This window comes from Maylandia zebra, linkage group LG15 (assembly GCF_041146795.1).
Source record: "Maylandia zebra isolate NMK-2024a linkage group LG15, Mzebra_GT3a, whole genome shotgun sequence".
NCBI classification, from domain to species: Eukaryota; Metazoa; Chordata; class Actinopteri; order Cichliformes; family Cichlidae; genus Maylandia; species Maylandia zebra.
This window is the reverse complement of record NC_135181.1, coordinates 24391603-24410631: the sequence shown is the minus strand read 5'-3', so window position 1 is coordinate 24410631 and position 19029 is coordinate 24391603. Positions and strand designations below refer to the sequence as shown.

Here is a 19029-nt window from a genome sequence, read left to right as displayed (position 1 = left end):
AATAAATGAAAGCAGCTTCAGTTGTTTGGTGGTTAGGAGGAGGAAGCTGTTGTTTGGTGTGGAAAACCTTGAAAAAATTAACAACATGTGTTGAACTTGTTTAAAACAAATAAAGTGAGAAAGCAAGATAAATCTCCGAAATTAACCCCAAAATAGAGACCAACAGGATGCTGGACTTGTTTATAGTTTTTGAGGTTGTACTTCTTTTTCATTATTGTGTGAACACTGAAAACTATACTTGCTGAACAAATGGAAATGTTTGAAAGCAAGTTGTATAATATATATATATATATATATATATATATATATATATATATATATATATATATATATGTAAAACTAATAAACTGTGGGCTGTTTCATACTCCATGGTTGGTTCTGTTGAGCTACCTCGTGCCAACAATTAAGCAATGTTTATTCATAAAGTCCTCTGAATGTAATTTAGCAAATGTAAAACGGAATAAACGGATAAAGATCTGTTTCTATCCATCAACATAAAAAATACCATTGTCTGCAAAGGAAATCTGAATTCAGAATTCATCTAAAACAGTATAAAACTTGTGTGAAAAAAGTTTTCGGGGTTTTTAAAAAATATATTTTTGTATATTTTGCACTGAGCGTTTTAGCTTTTGCACTGTATTCAAATGTGACAGGGGCTGATCTGATCTGAATGAAGGTGTTCAACTCATGAATCCTGAGAACTGAATCCTCCAGTGTAACTGAGAAGCCAAAGAGGTAAAAATGCGCTGAAATCAATCATAAAGCAGTACATTTGTTGCAGACTGGTAATTTCAAGACCGAGATCAACAGTGAATGGTTCAAACCTTCAAACTTAGTTTTCACAGAATTATAATGTTGATGCTGGAGTATTGGTATACAGTTCATAGGGTATACTACAGCTTGGCATTAAAAGAAATCCTATAAGTATGATGCTGAATAGCCTTAATATGCTCTTGATTTCTGGCTGTAATTGAAAAAAGAAAACTTATGCAAACAAAAGTAAGTATCTTGACTTCACGATGTACGTCTTGGACATTGCCTAGATGTCCTTTTCAGACTTTCTATTGAAAAAAATTTGTGTCCAGTCACTGTTTTATACTATCCATTATTATAGATTATAAAAAATGAAATAAAGCAGATATCCTCAATCGAAAGAAGAGTAAGAATGTCAAACCTCCAATTTCTGACTGTTTCCCATTCCAATTAACTTTCTGAATTTATTCTAAACTGCAAGTTTATCATGCAGATAAAAGAGGACAAAAGTTCACATTACTTAAAAAGTCATCAGTTGCCAAATTAATTAAATTACAAAGACTTCTGTGGTGTTTTGTTGTTGTTTGTTGTTTCAACCATGTTCATGTTTGATAGGGATTCAGTGTGCAAAACTGATTAACATCCAGCATTACAGTTAAAGCTAGGATGTACACAACTACATAAAGCAACCTGAATTAGATTAAAATGAGCATTGCTTTCTTTTTTTACATAAATAACACAGTCCAAATAAAGGCTGAATTAAAAATAATATATGTATCCATCAAAAGAAAAAATGAAATCTTATGGAACTCTATAACCCTAAACACAAAACACAAGCACATTGGTCAAACAAAGCCCAGCATAGCACAATGTCATCTGCATAGACGATTATAACCACATTACTTACGTCTCTGGAGGATGTTGCGGAGTTCCTGTTCAATCCGGAGGCAGATGGACTGAATGAGTTCTTTGGAAATCCTCTGGAAGGCATCAAAGTCTTCTACAGTGTACACATGGGTCTCTGCAGGTGGATTAGCAATGGCCTCAAGCTCACTTCGCACAGCATCCTTAACACCCACAGCAAAAATCTCCACATCAGCATTTCTCAGCCTGGTGGCCGGCTCTTGGAAGGCATCGGATGACTTTCCATCAGTGATGAGGATGGTGACACGAGGAACATTGGCACGCGCTCCTCTGGCAGCCTGGAATATCTTCTCCTTGACATAAGTCATGGCCCTGCCGGTGTTGGTGGAGCCGCCACGGTATGGGAAATTTCGCACAGCCTTGACCACGGCATTTAGATCGTGGTGAGTGTTCAGGTAGAACTCAGGGTGAGGATCCCTGCTGTACTGGACCAAGCTGATCTGAACTTTGTCAGGCCCAATGTCAAAAGTATTGACCAACACCTCTAGGAATGCTTTTACTTTGGCAAAATTTGCCAGACCAATGCTATAGGATCCATCAACCAGAAGGACAACATCAGCCTGCACATCCACACCAAGGGAACATTCTGGATAGACAGAAAAAAAAGTACAAAGTTGACTGTTAAATTCTTTACAATAAAGGTGTTTATTCTTGTATAAAGTTGATATTGAGCTAAAGAATGGTGGTGTTGAGAAAGTCTTAATAGCATGTGCTAGTCCTCTAAAGATAATACAACATTTGAACAACATGTTACAAGAGCGCTCATAGTCAAGTGAAAACTATAATTGATTAGAATTTGGCTGGTTTTTCTAGTCAAATAGGCAGCAGTGCACAGTTTCCAGTGTGGCTGCAAGTCACACTGAGGCCCCCTGAGGTCTAATCAGGCATAATACTAGCTCTAACTCTATCCCTGTGCTATCAGAATTTGGTTTTTTTAATTGCTTTCCAAAGTCTTGGCAATCATTGGAGAAAAATAAGGAAGTATTCTAACTAACAAGCATTGAAATCTATGAACATTTATTCCAAGAATCACTTTTTTTTTGTTTTTAAGATATAAAATTAGTCTTCAGGACTAGAGCTAGAAGTGATGACTTAGACATCACTGGTTTAAATTTAGTAAGCTTTTTTATGGACCTGTTCCCAAAACTTTTTGATTGTCACCTGCAATTTGTTTAGTCTGACATGTGAGCTGATACAATGTTTCCAGGTTTCTTTGCATTATTAACAGCAGAGTGCTGAGTCAGTACAGTTTGTCAGAGCCTGCCAATTAAACCACTGATTCACTTACAGACATTTTATTCATTAATCTATGCCGGTAGTCAAAGAGAAGTCTCTCTATAAACTTTTACTTTCATTGTTTAGTACTCACCCAGTGAAACTCTAACTGGCAGAGTCTTCTGCATGGCCGTGATGGGCTCGCTGGGTGTCAATCCCTTCAAGGCAAACAGAACGATTTGGTACTCTGTATCTGCCGAGAGACCTCGGACCACCACCGAGGTCTGGCCTGCGCCCACGTACAGTTCCTGACGCATGCTGCCAGCCATCATGGGGATCAGCTGAATCTTGTATCCGGAAACATCTCCAATAGAGGGGTCCCACATCAACCGCATGGACTTTGAGATTACCTCCTGGACCTGGAGATTGGAGGCTGGCTCAACAACTGCAAAAATAAGAGATGGAATCACAATTATAATGTCATATATTTGGAAAAATTAAATAAAAAATAAGAGACAAAAAATAAGAGTGTATACTGCAATCTACATCAAACTACAGTTTCAACCATATTAAAGGGTAAAAACAAAGGTACAAATGGCAAGAGAATGTTTTTTAACAACTCAGACTAGGCATGAAAGTATTAGTTTTAAAGATGTCTCACATTCGTCTCCACTGACTACCACATTGAGCTGATCTTCTACACCAGCGCACATCCGAGTAATGAGCTGTTTTTGCACGTTCTTTATCATGTCGAAGGTGGCCACACTGTAGATGTGACTGCTGTAAGGGGTAGAGGCCATTAGCCTCATCTCCTCTTCATCTGCCTGTTGGATACCTACGGGGGGAAAAGACAAACCACAAACTCAAAGCTGTGGTAAAAGCAGAGTGGATGGTTCTTCATGAACATGTGGAAATTGTTGTGGTTTTCAATGCCGGCCAAATTTAGAGATGATTCCTCATTTTGAGCTAAGCTGAGGCGACACCACTGAATTCTTAGCCATCCTTGTAAACTCACTGGCATTGGTTGACGAGGTAACGGGTGCATTTGCTCCAGGTCTGTAAATACTGGATGAAATGAACAATCTGTAACAAAGTTAAGCGAGCATTTACTTTCCACGTTTGCATATTAAATGCTCTCTTTTCTGTTCCACATTGGTTGGAAAGTCTGACAACATGGGCAGTAAATATGAAAAGGGTTTATGGTGCTATACTCCTCTGTAAAACTTTGACACTGTTGGAAGAGTTGTATCCATGCATAGATTTAAGTTTGACTAAGACAGCTGGTATCCTGTGAACTTTCTTATTGAGAGAGGTACTTACTAAAAAAATATTTTAGACAGGGTTAACTATGATATGGGTTAAAGTTCTTTCATAAGTGCCTATTTGCTGGGGCTGGGGTTTAAACCCAACAACTTTTTGATTAGAGGCACTGAGTAATTACCATTACTTCCTGCACCATTCAGTGTTTCTATAAAACACGTGACCTTAGACCCACAAAAGTTAAGAACTCATATTTGCCAAAAGAAGCCATGTCACTGTAAGCTTTGCCTTAAGACAACTCCACCAAACTCCACCTTTAAGAATCCTTTTAAAGCTGGGATAACCTCCAAAAACATGATGGCTAGCCCGATAAATTGTCTCTAGGGAACGTAGCAGGAAGGTTACAGTGGTCCTCTGACAAAAACTAAAAACCATTAGTGTCTCGCTAAGCAGTTTTCTATCATTGATCTGTTTCCACTGACTGCAAAAGATGAGCTATAAGTCCTGAACCACCAGGCCTCTTTAACTCCATAGCAACATCCCAGTGGTGTTTCTTCGTCTGAGTTTGTGGAAAGTCTGAGCGAAACTGGAGCATAAACACACATAAAACCTGCTATCACTTGCTTGTAGGTTAACGATGTAGGAATTTAACCTTGTTCCATTACTACGTCACCACAGGTTGCTTTTGTTACAAACCCCTGCTAAAAGCATTAAATACGAATGGAAAATGTAATGTGGAGTGCAATAAAATTGCTCTGGCTGCATACCGAGGACAAAGATCTCCACCCCCGTGCTCCGGAGCTGCTTGGCATAGCTCGCCACTGGATCCTCAGATTTGCCATCTGTGATGATCACCAGCACTTTGGGGAGACCGTTTCTGGCGCCGGACGCCTCACTGAAAACATTTCTCAAAACGTAGTCCAGAGCGTCACCTGGACCAATGAGAGAGAGAAGAGTTTTACTTCATTGGGTGTTCTTAGATTTAAATTGTAGAATGATGAGGAGAAAAACAACTATTTGATTCAGGAAATCTTTTTGTAGACCAAAACTCAAACTCAGCAATAAACCGAGCAGCAAAATCAGAGATATCACAGAAGGATGAAACACAGCACATAATCATGATGAGAAATCCACCAGCAAACTTTTTGACATTTAATTCTCTGAGGTACCTTCATTGATCATGCGCTCCTTCAAGTTTGATATAAACTCCATTTTTTCTTTCTCTTTTCTTGACGAAATTTTATATTACTTGTAATTTTCTTGATCTGTCTTCTGAACATTTCATATGTGATCTGTTTCAAAATTTGAGGATTTAAAATGAGCATGGTCTTAGCAGGAATGGTTCAAATTCAGTAGCACTCCTGGCATTTCTCATTTCATCTTGCGTGCACTATTCAGGCACTACTTCACTCTGCATACAGTTACTGTGAGCTACTTTGCAGCCCACCTCTAATCCAGCTCTTCCATTTCATGCTGTATCTGAATTAATCATTGTTATTTCTCTTATTATCAATGCCTGCTCTGTTTTGTCAGAGGGTCCTGCTGCTGCTCTCTTTCCATGTACACCCATGGAAGGGCGGGGAGGTCCCAGATCAGAGTGATCTCGCCAAATTTAAATGACTTCACTTGCAATAACAATCCCGTTTTGACTCAAGTGGCCCTGACAAGGCTGCTTTATTGCTTTCTCAGCAAGTTAAACTGTGTGTTATGTGATTATAATTTTATTTCCCTGTACTTTAATGGATGTGTTTTTAATTCCCTTACATCCCAGAGTTTTGCCTGCCTATTTGTCAAGTGAGCCAAGCGAGACACACGTGAAATGAGCACTCACCTCACAAAAACAAATCAGTCTTTAACAGCCATGTATTAAAAAACGATTATTCTTGCTACCAAAGATAAACATCCCCCTTAAAAAGGGTGTTACTGATTGAAAATGTCCCAGGTCAATTTAACTCCACAGAAAACCCAAAGAACTGAACAGCATCAACAGGTCACCTGTGTTCGTGTTGCCTCCTTTGTACGGCATTGAGCCGATGGCCCGCAGAAGCGCCGGTCTGGTCTGGTGTTCGTTCAGGTTGAACTCAGTCCTGGCGTCATCACTGTACTGGACCACGCCTACCCGGGTTTTTTCCTCGCCGATATGAAAGGCTCCGGCAGCCGCAGAGATGAAGGAGCGTATGTATTTGAAGTTTGGCCTGCCTACGCTCCAGGAGCCGTCCACCAAGAACACCACATCGCCGATGACGCTGGCAGAGCATCCTGCAAAAAAAGTTCAAGAATGAAAAGGAAGAAAACGCTGAACATTAAACAGAAAATGTAATTTTTCTGCCCCCATATGTGAGTAATAGCCTTGGACTTTAGGTTTATTCAGTGGCAGTACTTTCTCGATAACGTCAATATTCTTTGTTGAGACTAAAAAAAACCCACTCAGTGTTATTTTAGATTAAATAATGATTTGCATTGTTCCACTTTTGGCTCTCTCGTCTGAAAGTCAATTTGAGTGGATTTGTTTGGTTAATGCTTGAAATTAAGGCCTGAGGGTTAAACTAAGATGTCAGTAAATATCCCACTCATGAAGTTGAATCCTGTACATGTGCCAGAAAAAGCATTTGCTAACAAGTGACTCAATGAAGCTTCAGAAGTTGCTGGCTACATCAAAGATCATCACGCCAAACAGCTCAGCAGTGCTGGTGTTCAAGTCCTGCCACTGTGTAGACCTGAATGTGGATGTTTCTTCGGATTTTTGGGTTCTTCTCTCTAACGTTAGAACCTTCAGCTTCCAGTATAAAGTGGCATACTTTTAGTTGCCTAATCCTAAACTTTTAAACAGACCTTAACCACTAAAATTTTACTTGGGGGTGTTAAGATGTTGGATTTACTCGCATTCACTTTTCTCAGCTCAGCATGTTTTAAAGTCATTATTTTTTGTTAATTTAGACACTGTTTGTTGAACCAGACTTCATTGTCTCTCCTCTGCCCTGCTTTCTGGGAGTTTCCTCGTGACTTTTCCCTCATGAAGAGAAGGAAAAATCTGCACAACCTCGTCATCGTGTGCAGAACGGGGGCCAGGGCAGCAGTGGCAGAAGCAGCGCTCTTGTAAATCAGCATCTGTAATGGTTTCCACTTCTCTCAGCACTTCGGGGCTGGGTTCAGCTCACTCCCACAGCTCCAACAGCAGCAACCTCCCACCACACCTATGACCCCCGCCGCACTGAGCATGTGCAGCTTCCCCCGTATTGGCATAACTGCTCGGCAGGGAACCAAATCGATGACCAAATCCTTCAGAGATTTATGGGGGCCTAATTTTGATTATTGCTATACAATGGGGTGTTTGTAGAGCCTTCCTTCACTGCTAAGCTCACACTGATGAACACCGCCCAGAAGAAAACCCACGAACAAAAAGTCGAGGAGGTATGGCAGTGGATTTATGACTCATCATTATCTGAGTAGGAAGTGAAACCCCTGGTCAAACTAAGGTGTGTAATAAGTGAACAAAAGTACTCACTGGCTGAATCTGAAGAGTCTGGTTTCCTGGAAGTTCCTCTTGTGCTTCCACTAGATTCAACTGTAAGACAATGAAACAATCGCGTAATTACAAAAGTCAGTTCATATTATCTATTGTGCTGAAATTATCCTCAGGAAACCCAATATCTTTACAGTGATGACATGTTATGAATCATTTTCTGTCACTGTTTTTCTTCATGTGAAGGCAGACCTCTGAAATCAGCCCAACTCTTGTGTTTTAAATTTCCCTACGTAGGATTTATCCTCTCATCAGAGGGTTTCTTGAGCAATTTTTCCTTTTTCGTGATGCAACAAACTTCCAAATGAGCTCCCAAATGGAGAAACTGTCAGGTTGATGTCATAGTTTGTGTAGGATTTCCAGCATAGCTCAAGCTCAGAGGGCTTCTCAGATCATCAGTTGTCCCCACCAAAAACTGCTGCCATGATGTCAGTGAAGACCTCAGTCAAAGCCTGAAATCTGGGTCAGTGTCCCATTTCATACTTTTGCTTTTAAACATCATAAACATGGTTTAGGCCTATCCCTGGTTTGACAATCCAAAGAAATCCTTTCTTCCTCTGAACACCAAAGTGCTTTACATTTTATTTACAAGTTGTTATCTTTAAATGTCTTCAGTCTTTTCTATTGGTTGATTTTTAGCTACAAACCTCTCCTTGGAGTGGTTTCCTCTAACTTCTGTTCATGTATGAGTAAAAACCATAATCAGTATGACTTTATTCCTCATTGTATTTTACAATTGTTTGGTCCGAAACAGAATTAGGCATAAAGGGTACTTTTTGTAAATTCTTTCTTCCTTTTTTTTAATGATCAAAAATGGTAAAAAAAAAAAAAAAAAGTCTTTATATGGTGTTAAATGAATCTGAACTAGGGCCAGGCTTAAAAAAATATCTAATACCTCTTAGTGCAATAAGATGGTGCAGTATGTTAATACAAACATTATTTGAAGGTACTTTTTCAAAAATGACATTCTGCAAAATGTACATAGATCTTTCACCAACAGGGGCAATGTGTTGAAATGTGTGCTGCTGTTATCCTTTGGTATCTGCCCCCTAGTGGTGAACAATTTAGTAACATGTTAGTAAGGGTGATTCCAAAAACTACCTTTAATTATGCTGTCCCTATCTCCTGGAAAAATCTGAGCTGATTACTATGTGGGAATTTAAGTCGGTGTTATAGAACTGAGAAAATAATATTGGTAGACGTTGTGTCCACTGACTGTAGCGTTTGACAGTTGTATTTGTGTGTTTATGCTTATATCAGTTATCTTTTAGGCCAGGTAACTCTTGAAAATAGGTTTTTAATCTCACCAAGACCTTTACCTCAATAATAACAGGCTGTAATATTTCAAAAATGTCTTCAGCCAAGTGACCAAAGTGAATAATGAAATTTTATCTTTTGGTGCTGGAACTGTTGATTATGGTAAAGTAATATAGAGGAAAAATGTTGATGGAAATCTGTGGTAGACACGCTACAGGTTGCTGTTTTCCAAGTGCAGAAGAACAAATTGTTTTTGAATTGCAAAAGGGTCAAAAGAAGCAATGCCTACTTATAAATTCTCATTGCACAACTTAATGTAGCCATTATTTTTGCACAATACAATTTGAGCTGCTCTTGTGTCTTTTTTCTGTAATTAGGTAGTGGTAAACTATTCAAAAAATTCTGTAAATAGTAAAACCCCTCCCTTCTGCATTAAAAAAACTCACCTTTGAAGTCATGTTGTTCATGCTGTTCCTCGTGCCTGTTTTCAATTGTCTTGTTTTTGCTTTCGAATTTATGGTATCAATAAGTAAGCCAAAGACAATTTTCTGTCTCTCCTAAGTAACTCTCAGACTAATAACCAGTAAAAGCAGCAGTTGAGAAAAAAGGCTCACCAGCACGATTGCTTGGTGGATTTTTTTCTAGAACTTCTGACCATATCACATGGCACCAGCAGAATGGAAACTGTATACAACTGGAATCTGTCCTGGCTGGCTCCCTGTGCTGCAGATTTGCTTAAATCTGTCAAGTCAGACTTTTAGTCTACAGTTTTTAACTTTGGCAAACTAAAAATTGTCTTAACTGACTCCAAATGTCATGCTAAATGGACCTTGTGGTGAGCTTGCTTTGTGATTTACTGTTTCCAGGATAAAGAATTAAATACAAACCTATTTTTAAGTCAAATTAAAGCAATTTAAATAAAGAAATACATTTGAGGTTGTTTCCTTGAATGACAAACAGTCTGCTGTACTGAAACACCAAAATACTGAAACGAATGTAGAAACCGAGCAATGTTATTAACATATACTGGTGAAAGGGCAACACCTGGCAGGTGTCTCTCTGTTATCTTCCACACTCGGTGTTAGTTTTTAGCTTTTTTTTTAAGCTTTTTACGGGACATCTGGCATTGATTTCCACAAGCACACAAATGCAGAGACACGGTGACTCACGTGTGATCTGGCCGGAGATGGGCAGACTCTGCTCTGATCCAGAATATGCAGTTATCGTTACGACATAATCCACATCTGGAGTCAGGTCTGAAATGGAGGTCTTAGTGGCAGATGCAGGCAGAGTAAATTCTTTTGTTGGTTCTTCTACAAGAATGCACAAAGTCAGAGGGAAGTCATTAGGAAACTATTACATGACTTGATTTCTCCAAGAGTCAGTACAGGGCTTCAGAAAAACCTGATTTCGACTGCTGACCCGGGGACTGGAATAGCCATGTAAACACACAATAGTACAATCGATTTGATAAAAAAACAACTTTCTTTGTTACTATAAAACACACATTATTTTAACCCTTTAATTCCCCTGAATGTTCCATAAGATGAATGCTAATTATTTGTTAAAAAATATCTTAGCCTCAGCTAATAGAAATGAACAATATTAACAGATTATATTTAATGTCAAAACTTTCTCTAATATTTCTGTGCCTCTAATAACTGAAACTGTAAAACTTACAAACTAATTTTCAGTTACTTTTTTATTTAACAAAAAACAGAAACGTAAAAATATTTACTGTTATATATTAGGCCTATTTCTTGACAAAATATATCAACCTTGGTGTTTATCAGTTACCCATCCTAGCTTATTTATTTAGTATTTGTTTTTAACATCATTTGAAACGTTTCTAGGTTGACCTTTTTGTAGGTTGACTTTTTTTTTTTTTTTAATAAAAATGACTCTTGTTTTGCTATCTCAGCAAAAAAAAAAAAAAAAAAAAAAAAAAAAAGATAACTGGCTAATCTATTTGCTAATTGACATGAATAGAAAGGCTAATGTTAAAGTTAGCTATATGGGCAGTTAGTCAAGGTATGTAACTGTTATCCTTATTTCTTAGTCAATATGGAAGTGCAAGCTACAGTTTTGGGGTTTGGTTAGCTAGCTAATAGTATGTAGCTGTTACAACTTGTTGTTGATGAATATACATATTAAAGCTAATATTAGTTCTGTTACTTAGCTCGTTCAGCAATAGCAATGATATGTCACATTCACATCATAGCCTCATCAATTTAGTCCTTGTAAAGCCTTCATGTTGAAAAGCTAATAATCTCAGTACCTGTTTCTTGTCAGAAAAGATCTGTTATTGAAAGTAATATGCTACTCACTTAGTACACTTTCTTAAGATGGCTTTTGAATAGCAATTGCCAATAAATAACTAAACATTACCTCTGTTAAATAAAAAAAAAAGTGTTTCACTTACTTTTACTTACATGTTTGTATTTAAACTGATGCTAGTTTTGTTAACTAGCAACAGTACGTCCCTTACCTGTCAATGATTTAATAGTTCTGTGTCTGTGTTTGATCGTATGTGAGTGGACGTTAATTCTTTTAGTTAGTAACAGCACATTGCATACCCCTGTGAGTGTTTGAATGTTAGTTAGATGTAAATGACATATTTTTACTATCTACATTTGACTTTGCTGATGTTAGCTCTGTCAGCTATTAAAAGTATGTCTGTGTTTGATTGTATATAAGTTGATGTTAATTTTAGTTAGCAACAATAAGTCACTTACACCTGGCAACATTTAAATATATATAAGCTAAAGTTAGTTCTATTACTCAGTGTATGATGTTAGTGCTATTTTTTCCATGCATAAGAAGAAACTTGTACTCACGTAAGTTTTACTAACAATTTTTGAAATTATATAGAATACAGAAGTCTTAGTTGAGGACATTTTACTGGGTTCTGAATGATGATTCTGAAATATGAGTTGGTGACTATCAGCATGCAAACTAATGTTAGTTCTATCAGTAAGTTAGTATAATATAGTACAAGTATATATACTCTAAGGCTGTGATTTGTGAAGATGTTGAAACAGCACATGGTCTTTCTGAAAGTGGTGAGTTATTTTGGGTAAAGTCTTGGATCATTTGAAATAATAGCTCTTCTTTTTAAATCTATGCATAAATATCTCAGCTATTACATAAAAGGTCTTACATGTGCATGCCTGAGCTAAAGTAACACAGATTGCAGTTTGCAATGTCAGTGCTGGCAAAGTTCAGCGCTGGCAACCGATGATAAGATTTCTCCATTCATAATGTTTTTCCTTTTTTATCATTAGAAGCTCCTGGAGCTAAACTTGTGTCTGCAGAAACCTTTAGATAATTGCGGTAAGTGCTGAGTCCTGTCAGGTTGAGTGAAATCTTTATGACACTTGTAATGTTACAGGCATGGCACGACAGAACCTGCAGGTTTAATGAGCACCAACCTGTGTCTGAGGTCACTTCTATTCTGTAACCCTGTATCCTCGACCGTGGTCTCCTCCACATCATTTCCACTGAGTTCTCACTTAAAATCTTAAATCTTAAGTCTGATGGAGAGTCCACTGTGAAGAAAAAACATCAATGCAGTTAGCACTTTATCTTTAAGAGCGAAGTGTATTGTAGTGATCATTATAAAAAAGGACCAACAGTCAACACTTCCAAGGTGAAGTTAGACAAGTTCACTGTTGGTGCAAACAACACAAGACGCACCAAACTACAAATGAGAGGAAAGCCATTTTGAAGACAAAAAAATGACCTCCGTTTGGCTCGTGTGGCTACAATCAACAACTCAGGCAACAGACCAAGACAACAAACACAACACAACGGTATCTAAAACTTAGGAGGGACACACAGAGGGTTCGTATATGAGACCTGGTGAATTTTGGGCATGATCATGAATATGGAAGCAAAAAACAGGTCAAATGAATTTTAAGAGCAACAAGCGATGGCATGTATTTAAAAAATGCGTTTGAGGAGTCTTTATTCGACTCGTATGGGATTTACCCTCACATCTTTTATGTAACATTTTAAAATCTTTGTTGATTGGTAAAACCAGAGTTATAAAATTAAGACAACAGCATCTAAAATGGAAAATTCAACATCAAACACTTAAGACATGAAGTGTAATCAATCATAAATGGTATTACTGACACCATTCTTCAGCCACATAGCTTTATTGTGAGACTTTTTTGTTTTTATATCCTGACATTGCTAATTCAATCTTATTAAATGAACTTCATTTTTTTTAAAATATTGCATTGATTCAGTTTAAATGGGGTCCTAAGGAACAAAACTTTTAAGGAATTAAAATTTGAATGATGACTGTTTTCTGATTAAGATTTCACTGCTATTACCTGGTGTTTAAATTTGAACATTAACAACTCAACATACAGTATTTCCCAACTCCATAATTACATGGCGATCCCTAGACGGAACAGCCACAATCATAATGATAATAATAGTAATAATAATAAAATATAATTATATTTAAAAAATATTCAATTGTTTTGGCCTGTGTTTGCTTCCATACCTCTCATGGATGCAGATAACAATGCCTTTTAAATATTTTGAATCCTGAAATGTTTGTGGCTGGTGATGTCGTTTTTTTTTTTTTAATTTTGAAAATCACCAGTCACGATCTCCTCCTGTCAGCTAACTCCAACATGGACTGACGGACATCCAGCAGTCTGTCCATGACCTCAATCCAACACAGGATGTTGAATTGACCAAGAAAGTGCTGATTATACAATGGATAAAGACCGGAGTCATCACTCTCATTGTCTCCATTGCAAACCTCATAAAAGAATACACAATGTGAGTGCAGACATGTGTACATCTTTTTCTTATGTTTCCAAAGAATCTACACCAGAGGTTCTTAAACTATTTAAGTCTAAAAAAAAGGATCCATAATCTACCTTTGTTGGAAATTTACCATACAGTTAAGACTCCAAGAATACTTCTAGGATTCGGATCATAGTTTAAGAACCACTGGTCTTTGTCATGTTAACCAGCAAACCAAATTGACATGGAGGATAATAATTATATTTATTCACAGAGCATGTCTCTAAACGTATGTTATCAGCTTCTTTCCACAAGCAACAAAACAAGCAGATCATGCACGTGTACATGAAAAGTTGTTGACAACAACTTAGGACAATGAACAAAAAGTTTCCATGTACACGAGGGACCACAGACTGTTTTTAAAGAAATATTTTAAAATGATATTCTTCAGGTTGGGGTGCTTATTTATGATGCTCTAGCTTGCTATCAAGATAATACACAAAGATGTTGACTCTAACTTGGTGCTACAAAAAAGGCATTCAGTCACAATATGGCTTTAAATAGCTGAATATAAACACAACTGTCTGTCTGCCTCAGGCACAAAAGCAGAGACAAATCTGTTTCTATAACAGGAAGTGTAACTTTGTTCCTGACAAATGAGAATAACGGTTTTCAGTAATTTCTTTCTTGTCAATAAATCCCACACAAAGCTCCCAAGTGGTTTATATTTTTCAAAGTGATTGAGTAATTTCCAAAAACAGCTGTTCAAAGCTGAAGATTTTGGCGAACATACAGGAAAGCACACATTTGGGACTATATTTAGAGGCAGATTAACACAAATATGGTGCCCATGTTTGCCAGAATCAAAAACTGAGTCCATCAGTGTTCCGAGGTCTACAGTGGAGCTCTATAGCAAATAGAAATATTAAAGAAGGTGACTTATTACCAGAAGGAAACATCTGCTGTTAGTTTGGGTCTTTTTGTGGGATTGGTTGACTGTAAAGAAAAATGCACGATAAACCTCTGCATGTAACAAACAGGTGGAAAAACTGTGTCTAGTTCTTAATCTTTTCATGCTGCAGGAAGTTTATCAGCACATGTTCGCAGCGGGTAACCTGAGCTCCGGAGTTTGTGATCATCTCATCAACCTTTCCAGCTGCACGGATTAAATAAATCTAAATACAGATGATCTAGCTACAGTTTATAGATTAGCCGGGATTTCTAGACCACCAACCAGTTGTTTTTATGTTAGTGTGGGGGAGGGGTGAAGAATATCACTGTAAAATATTGTCGTGAAGCCAAGACCTGGGGGGTCAAGGCTTGACCGGGGAAGGTTACAGGACGTTAAAAATGGAGGAACCACCAACCTGGTGAATCAATTCAAGGGCCGCGTGGGGGAGGGGGCCGCTGCTTCTGTTTCCGAACGGGGGGTATCACAGCCAAAAACTACCCGACAAACTTCAGCTTTTAATCCAGACACACACTGTTACCATCCACACGCACATTCATCCACATTTTAAACACATCCAGGGCTCGGTTCTAAACTGATTTTATTCTGCAGTTCTTGCTCTGAAATGGGACTGTTTGGAGCCGAGCCCTTCCCGTTTGGAGGCTTCTTTGTGTTCAAGGTGTTTCAGCCTTTAAGTCCGGCCCTAGCATCAAACTATTGTGGAATATATGTGACCCATTACTGTGCCGTGACCCCTGGAAAGGCAGCCAGGGCCCCCCGTTGGGACATTAAAGACAGAGAGGGGGTCTCAGGAGGTCAGAAAGTCTCTTGGAAAGGAGAGAAGAAGAAACTTTCCTTCTTTCTTTTTTAACTGTGCTTTCTTCTGCTTTTATTCTGGGATGATCCAGATTTCAGTGCAGCCAGTTGTCTCCTGTCCTAACCTCTGAAACCTCTGGAAAATAACGCGAAACTCATATTTTGTCTTTCCGTTCCATCAAGAGAAAAGATGTAGGGAGGAAACTTGGCTACGTGCCGCCTGGGCTTTTTCCTTTTTTCCTCTTCTACTTTTTTAAAACTGGAGGAATGTAATCTGTAGTAAAATGCAGTCGGGGATTTCGAGCAACGGCGCCACCTGGCGTTAAAAACTTAGACTGCATTTAATTTTAATCACATTTTTTTCCTTTCAATATTTAAGAACAAGACTGCTTTGGTTTTCAATTACAGGAAAAAGGTGATGATATTCTCACCGTATATCTGATTTTTTTTTTTGTTAATCACCAACATGAAGCCACATCTAACTACACAATTAAATCTGAGCTGCATTCGTGCTCTCATTAAAGTTGAACTTCACGGTTTGACATGCTTCGAAAACAAAAGTAATAATACAAAAACCCTCCCGTCTAGAAACTCAAACTCAATGTATTTCAAGCTGGGGTCGTTTTTCTCTTCAAGCAGAAATTCTTGATGGAAAAGTGAATCACTGGATCACAAAAAATCATCAAACAGAAGTTAAAATCAGAAGTTCAAACAAATCAATCCACAGGTACACATTTGCTTCAGTGATTTTTTTTATTCATTTAGACTAAAAGTGCAGCTACACACAGCAGGCAGAGGAGAGACAGAGGTGAGAGGAGGTGGAAGAATTCAGATGTGTTGAATTAAAAGAAGTGGAGGAGGAGGAGCGGCTTTACCTTGCTCCTGGGCCTGAGAGGAGGACAGCAGCAGTACCAGGACGGCAGCAACCGCTGCCAGAGAGAGCCTGCTCTTCATCTTCGGCTCCGCTGGTCTCAGCAGTGCATGAATGAAACTGCGAGAGGAACCAAGGAGGCAGTTAAACTCCCTCAGGGCTTCATAAGACTGTTAATCCTATCTGAACGAGAACCTCGGAGCTCATTAATCTTCATTCAAATCTACATCAGGCTGAAAAGTTATCAGAATACGCCGCTTTGGAGAGAGGAATGAGTCTGAAAGTCATCCTGACGCTTGAAAAAGTTCCACAAGCAGCGACAAAAGACTTACACGACAGACTTCATATGTATAAATGTGTAAAACTCGCCAAAATCTACATATTGAAACTTTTAAAACTTCCGACAAAAATCCCACAAAAGCAAATCATTAGCTCATCTTTCCCCGTAAAATTCCGTTTTTCCACTTTCTAAAGGAGCTCGAGTTATTGTTGCATTAACTCTGCAGACTCCAATCAAGTATTTCATATCTCCGCCTGATGAAAATGACCCACTCTAACGGGCACAAAGTCTTTCCATTTTATCTTAATGGCGAGTTGAGCCGTAGCGCCGTGCGCAATTACGCACGGCAATGTCGAGAAAGAATCCACGCATTCACAAAATAGTCCAAATAAATATAGAAATGAATGGAATATTATTGAATTCAGATAACTCAACATTTAAACCTGAAAAAAGCCTGTAATAAGTCGTGACAAAAATAATCCCCCACAGATGGTACCAAAAATGTAAAAACCATGCACGACTGACCTATAGAGATGGCTGGCTGAATTTTAGTTTTGCTTAAAAAGAAAAAAAATTAAAAGGATAAAGGTTTCGCTGTAGACCCCCAGCCCGACACAGGGGAGAGTGAGGTGGTACGGAGTTGAAGTCAGGGCGCTCCGCGGATTTCTGCTTCCCAGACGCGTCGGCGAGCCTCCTTCCAAGTGGGAAGAGTCTCCACACAATCTGCTACTTAACAGGGGGGCTGCTCCCAGCTCTGCCTACCCCGCCGCGAGCTCTTACGACATCCAGCCGGGCCAAAAGTGATGTGTAACCTCTGAAAATGCAGCACGGAAGGACTCACACACTCGGAAACTTTTACATAGTTTTCTGCATTCCTTTCCGGTGATGAAGGGCTTCTGTGCGTCTCGGCCGCAAGGAGACAGCAGCAGAGCGGGGTCGCGGGGGATTAGTGGGGGAAAACTGTCAGAGGTTTTTACCCACTTTAAATTTTGTGAATCAACGGGAAAATATTACACAGTCTAGTAAACGAAACCCCGCGTCAGTCTTTTCCTTTTTAATCTGGAGTCCAGGGCCGGAACTGAAGTTTCTGGGGTCCTGGCAGGAGCTCACTAAACTGGAGCAGCTGCTTCAACTCAGTTCCACTCTGTGATCTGAAAGGTTACTCATAATATAAAGAATATACATGCAGTGTCTTAAAGGAAGTCCAGATATTTATTATATTTTTTAAAAGGACAGGATGTAGATTTTACTATAATAGCTCCAAAGTTGATCTGTGGCTTCCAGCATTCATCTGTTTTTAAGGTATCCAAAATAAATTGTTACATTATCAAGACTCCACTGTATGATACTAGCAACTCTGGTGTGCAGAGGCAAAATGACCCCAAAATTATTAACTTCCCCCAAATGATTACATGTTCATACACTCCACTTAGACCATCATTGATTTTAGTCTTACACAGCACCCTATGAGTCCTAAAATATTAGGGCACTGAGGGATGGTACCACCAGTACTTCCAACTGAACCTATAATTTGGTACAGTAGATACCACAAAATACAGTAACTGACAATTTGTCAAAGCACATAAAAAAAATCCACCCTTATTTCTAAAGTTTCTGCTCCCAAAATTTGTTAAAGTAACTCTGAAATTGCTTGGCTGTTGTAATCCTTTGTTATGGGGCCTCTTTAATTATTATTTTTTAAACCCAACTGTCAAAACTTTCTCAAATTCAACGCAGCAACCTGAGTTATGATTTTCTGAACATTGATATTTTCCAACTTTTAAGGGTATCAATTAAATTATTTTTGCTATCTTTTCCAAAAATATCCAAGTTTTCACAATTTTAAAGGTACAGTGTGTAAAACCTCACCAATGGACAAAAGACTGCAATCAACTGAGTTCTGTTTTTTTAACTCCTCCCATTTCAACAACAACAGAATCCTAACTACAGTGGTTACTGTAGCTCAAACAAGTCTGGCCACTGTTCATCTGTAGTGAGTGTAGGCTGTCAGCACACTGTTTACCTCAGCTGTCATTATGCTGGGTTTCCACATCAATTTACTCTGGAGTGTGCTTTTACATTTTGAATAAGAGTCGATGATTAAGAAAAGCTCAGTTCTGTCCAGTGATAGCAGTAAGGTGTCATTGGAGGAGAGTGGGGATGTCCTGAACTTTTCTGAATTAACTCTCATATAATGTGAGAATGCAGTGTATATATGAGAGGAAAAGTGTGATTTAATAAAAAAATATTAACTGGCGAAATGTTAACTTACAACCAGCTGTGGTTGTTGTTGCTTAGCCGGCCCATAGCTGTCTGCAGACGGCAGGGTTGAATGTCTATTCTACTGACGATAAGTACTTTTGACTATGTTGGCAATAAATGATCACGAGCTGAATGTTGATGGAAAAAGACTA

General features: G+C 38.5%; 1 protein-coding gene across 4 annotated transcripts in view; it reads right to left on the bottom strand.

Annotated features, from left to right (window-relative positions):
* Positions 1-17331, bottom strand: part of col12a1b (collagen, type XII, alpha 1b) — a 149264-nt gene extending 131933 nt beyond the window's left edge. For all 4 annotated transcript variants that reach the window (XM_024799003.2, XM_024799001.2, XM_076874176.1 and 1 more), the window contains exons 1-10: positions 17141-17331; positions 16340-16455; positions 12364-12480; positions 10102-10245; positions 7658-7717; positions 6148-6411; positions 4920-5084; positions 3554-3727; positions 3047-3337; positions 1661-2263 (exon numbers count right to left, since the gene is read on the bottom strand). In XM_024799003.2, the coding sequence (XP_024654771.2) occupies positions 1661-2263; positions 3047-3337; positions 3554-3727; positions 4920-5084; positions 6148-6411; positions 7658-7717; positions 10102-10245; positions 12364-12480; positions 16340-16418 (1897 nt within the window). In that variant the 5' untranslated portion in view covers positions 16419-16455; positions 17141-17331. The remainder of the gene's footprint in view (positions 1-1660; positions 2264-3046; positions 3338-3553; positions 3728-4919; positions 5085-6147; positions 6412-7657; positions 7718-10101; positions 10246-12363; positions 12481-16339; positions 16456-17140) is intronic.
* Positions 17332-19029: the final 1698 nt, after the last annotated feature.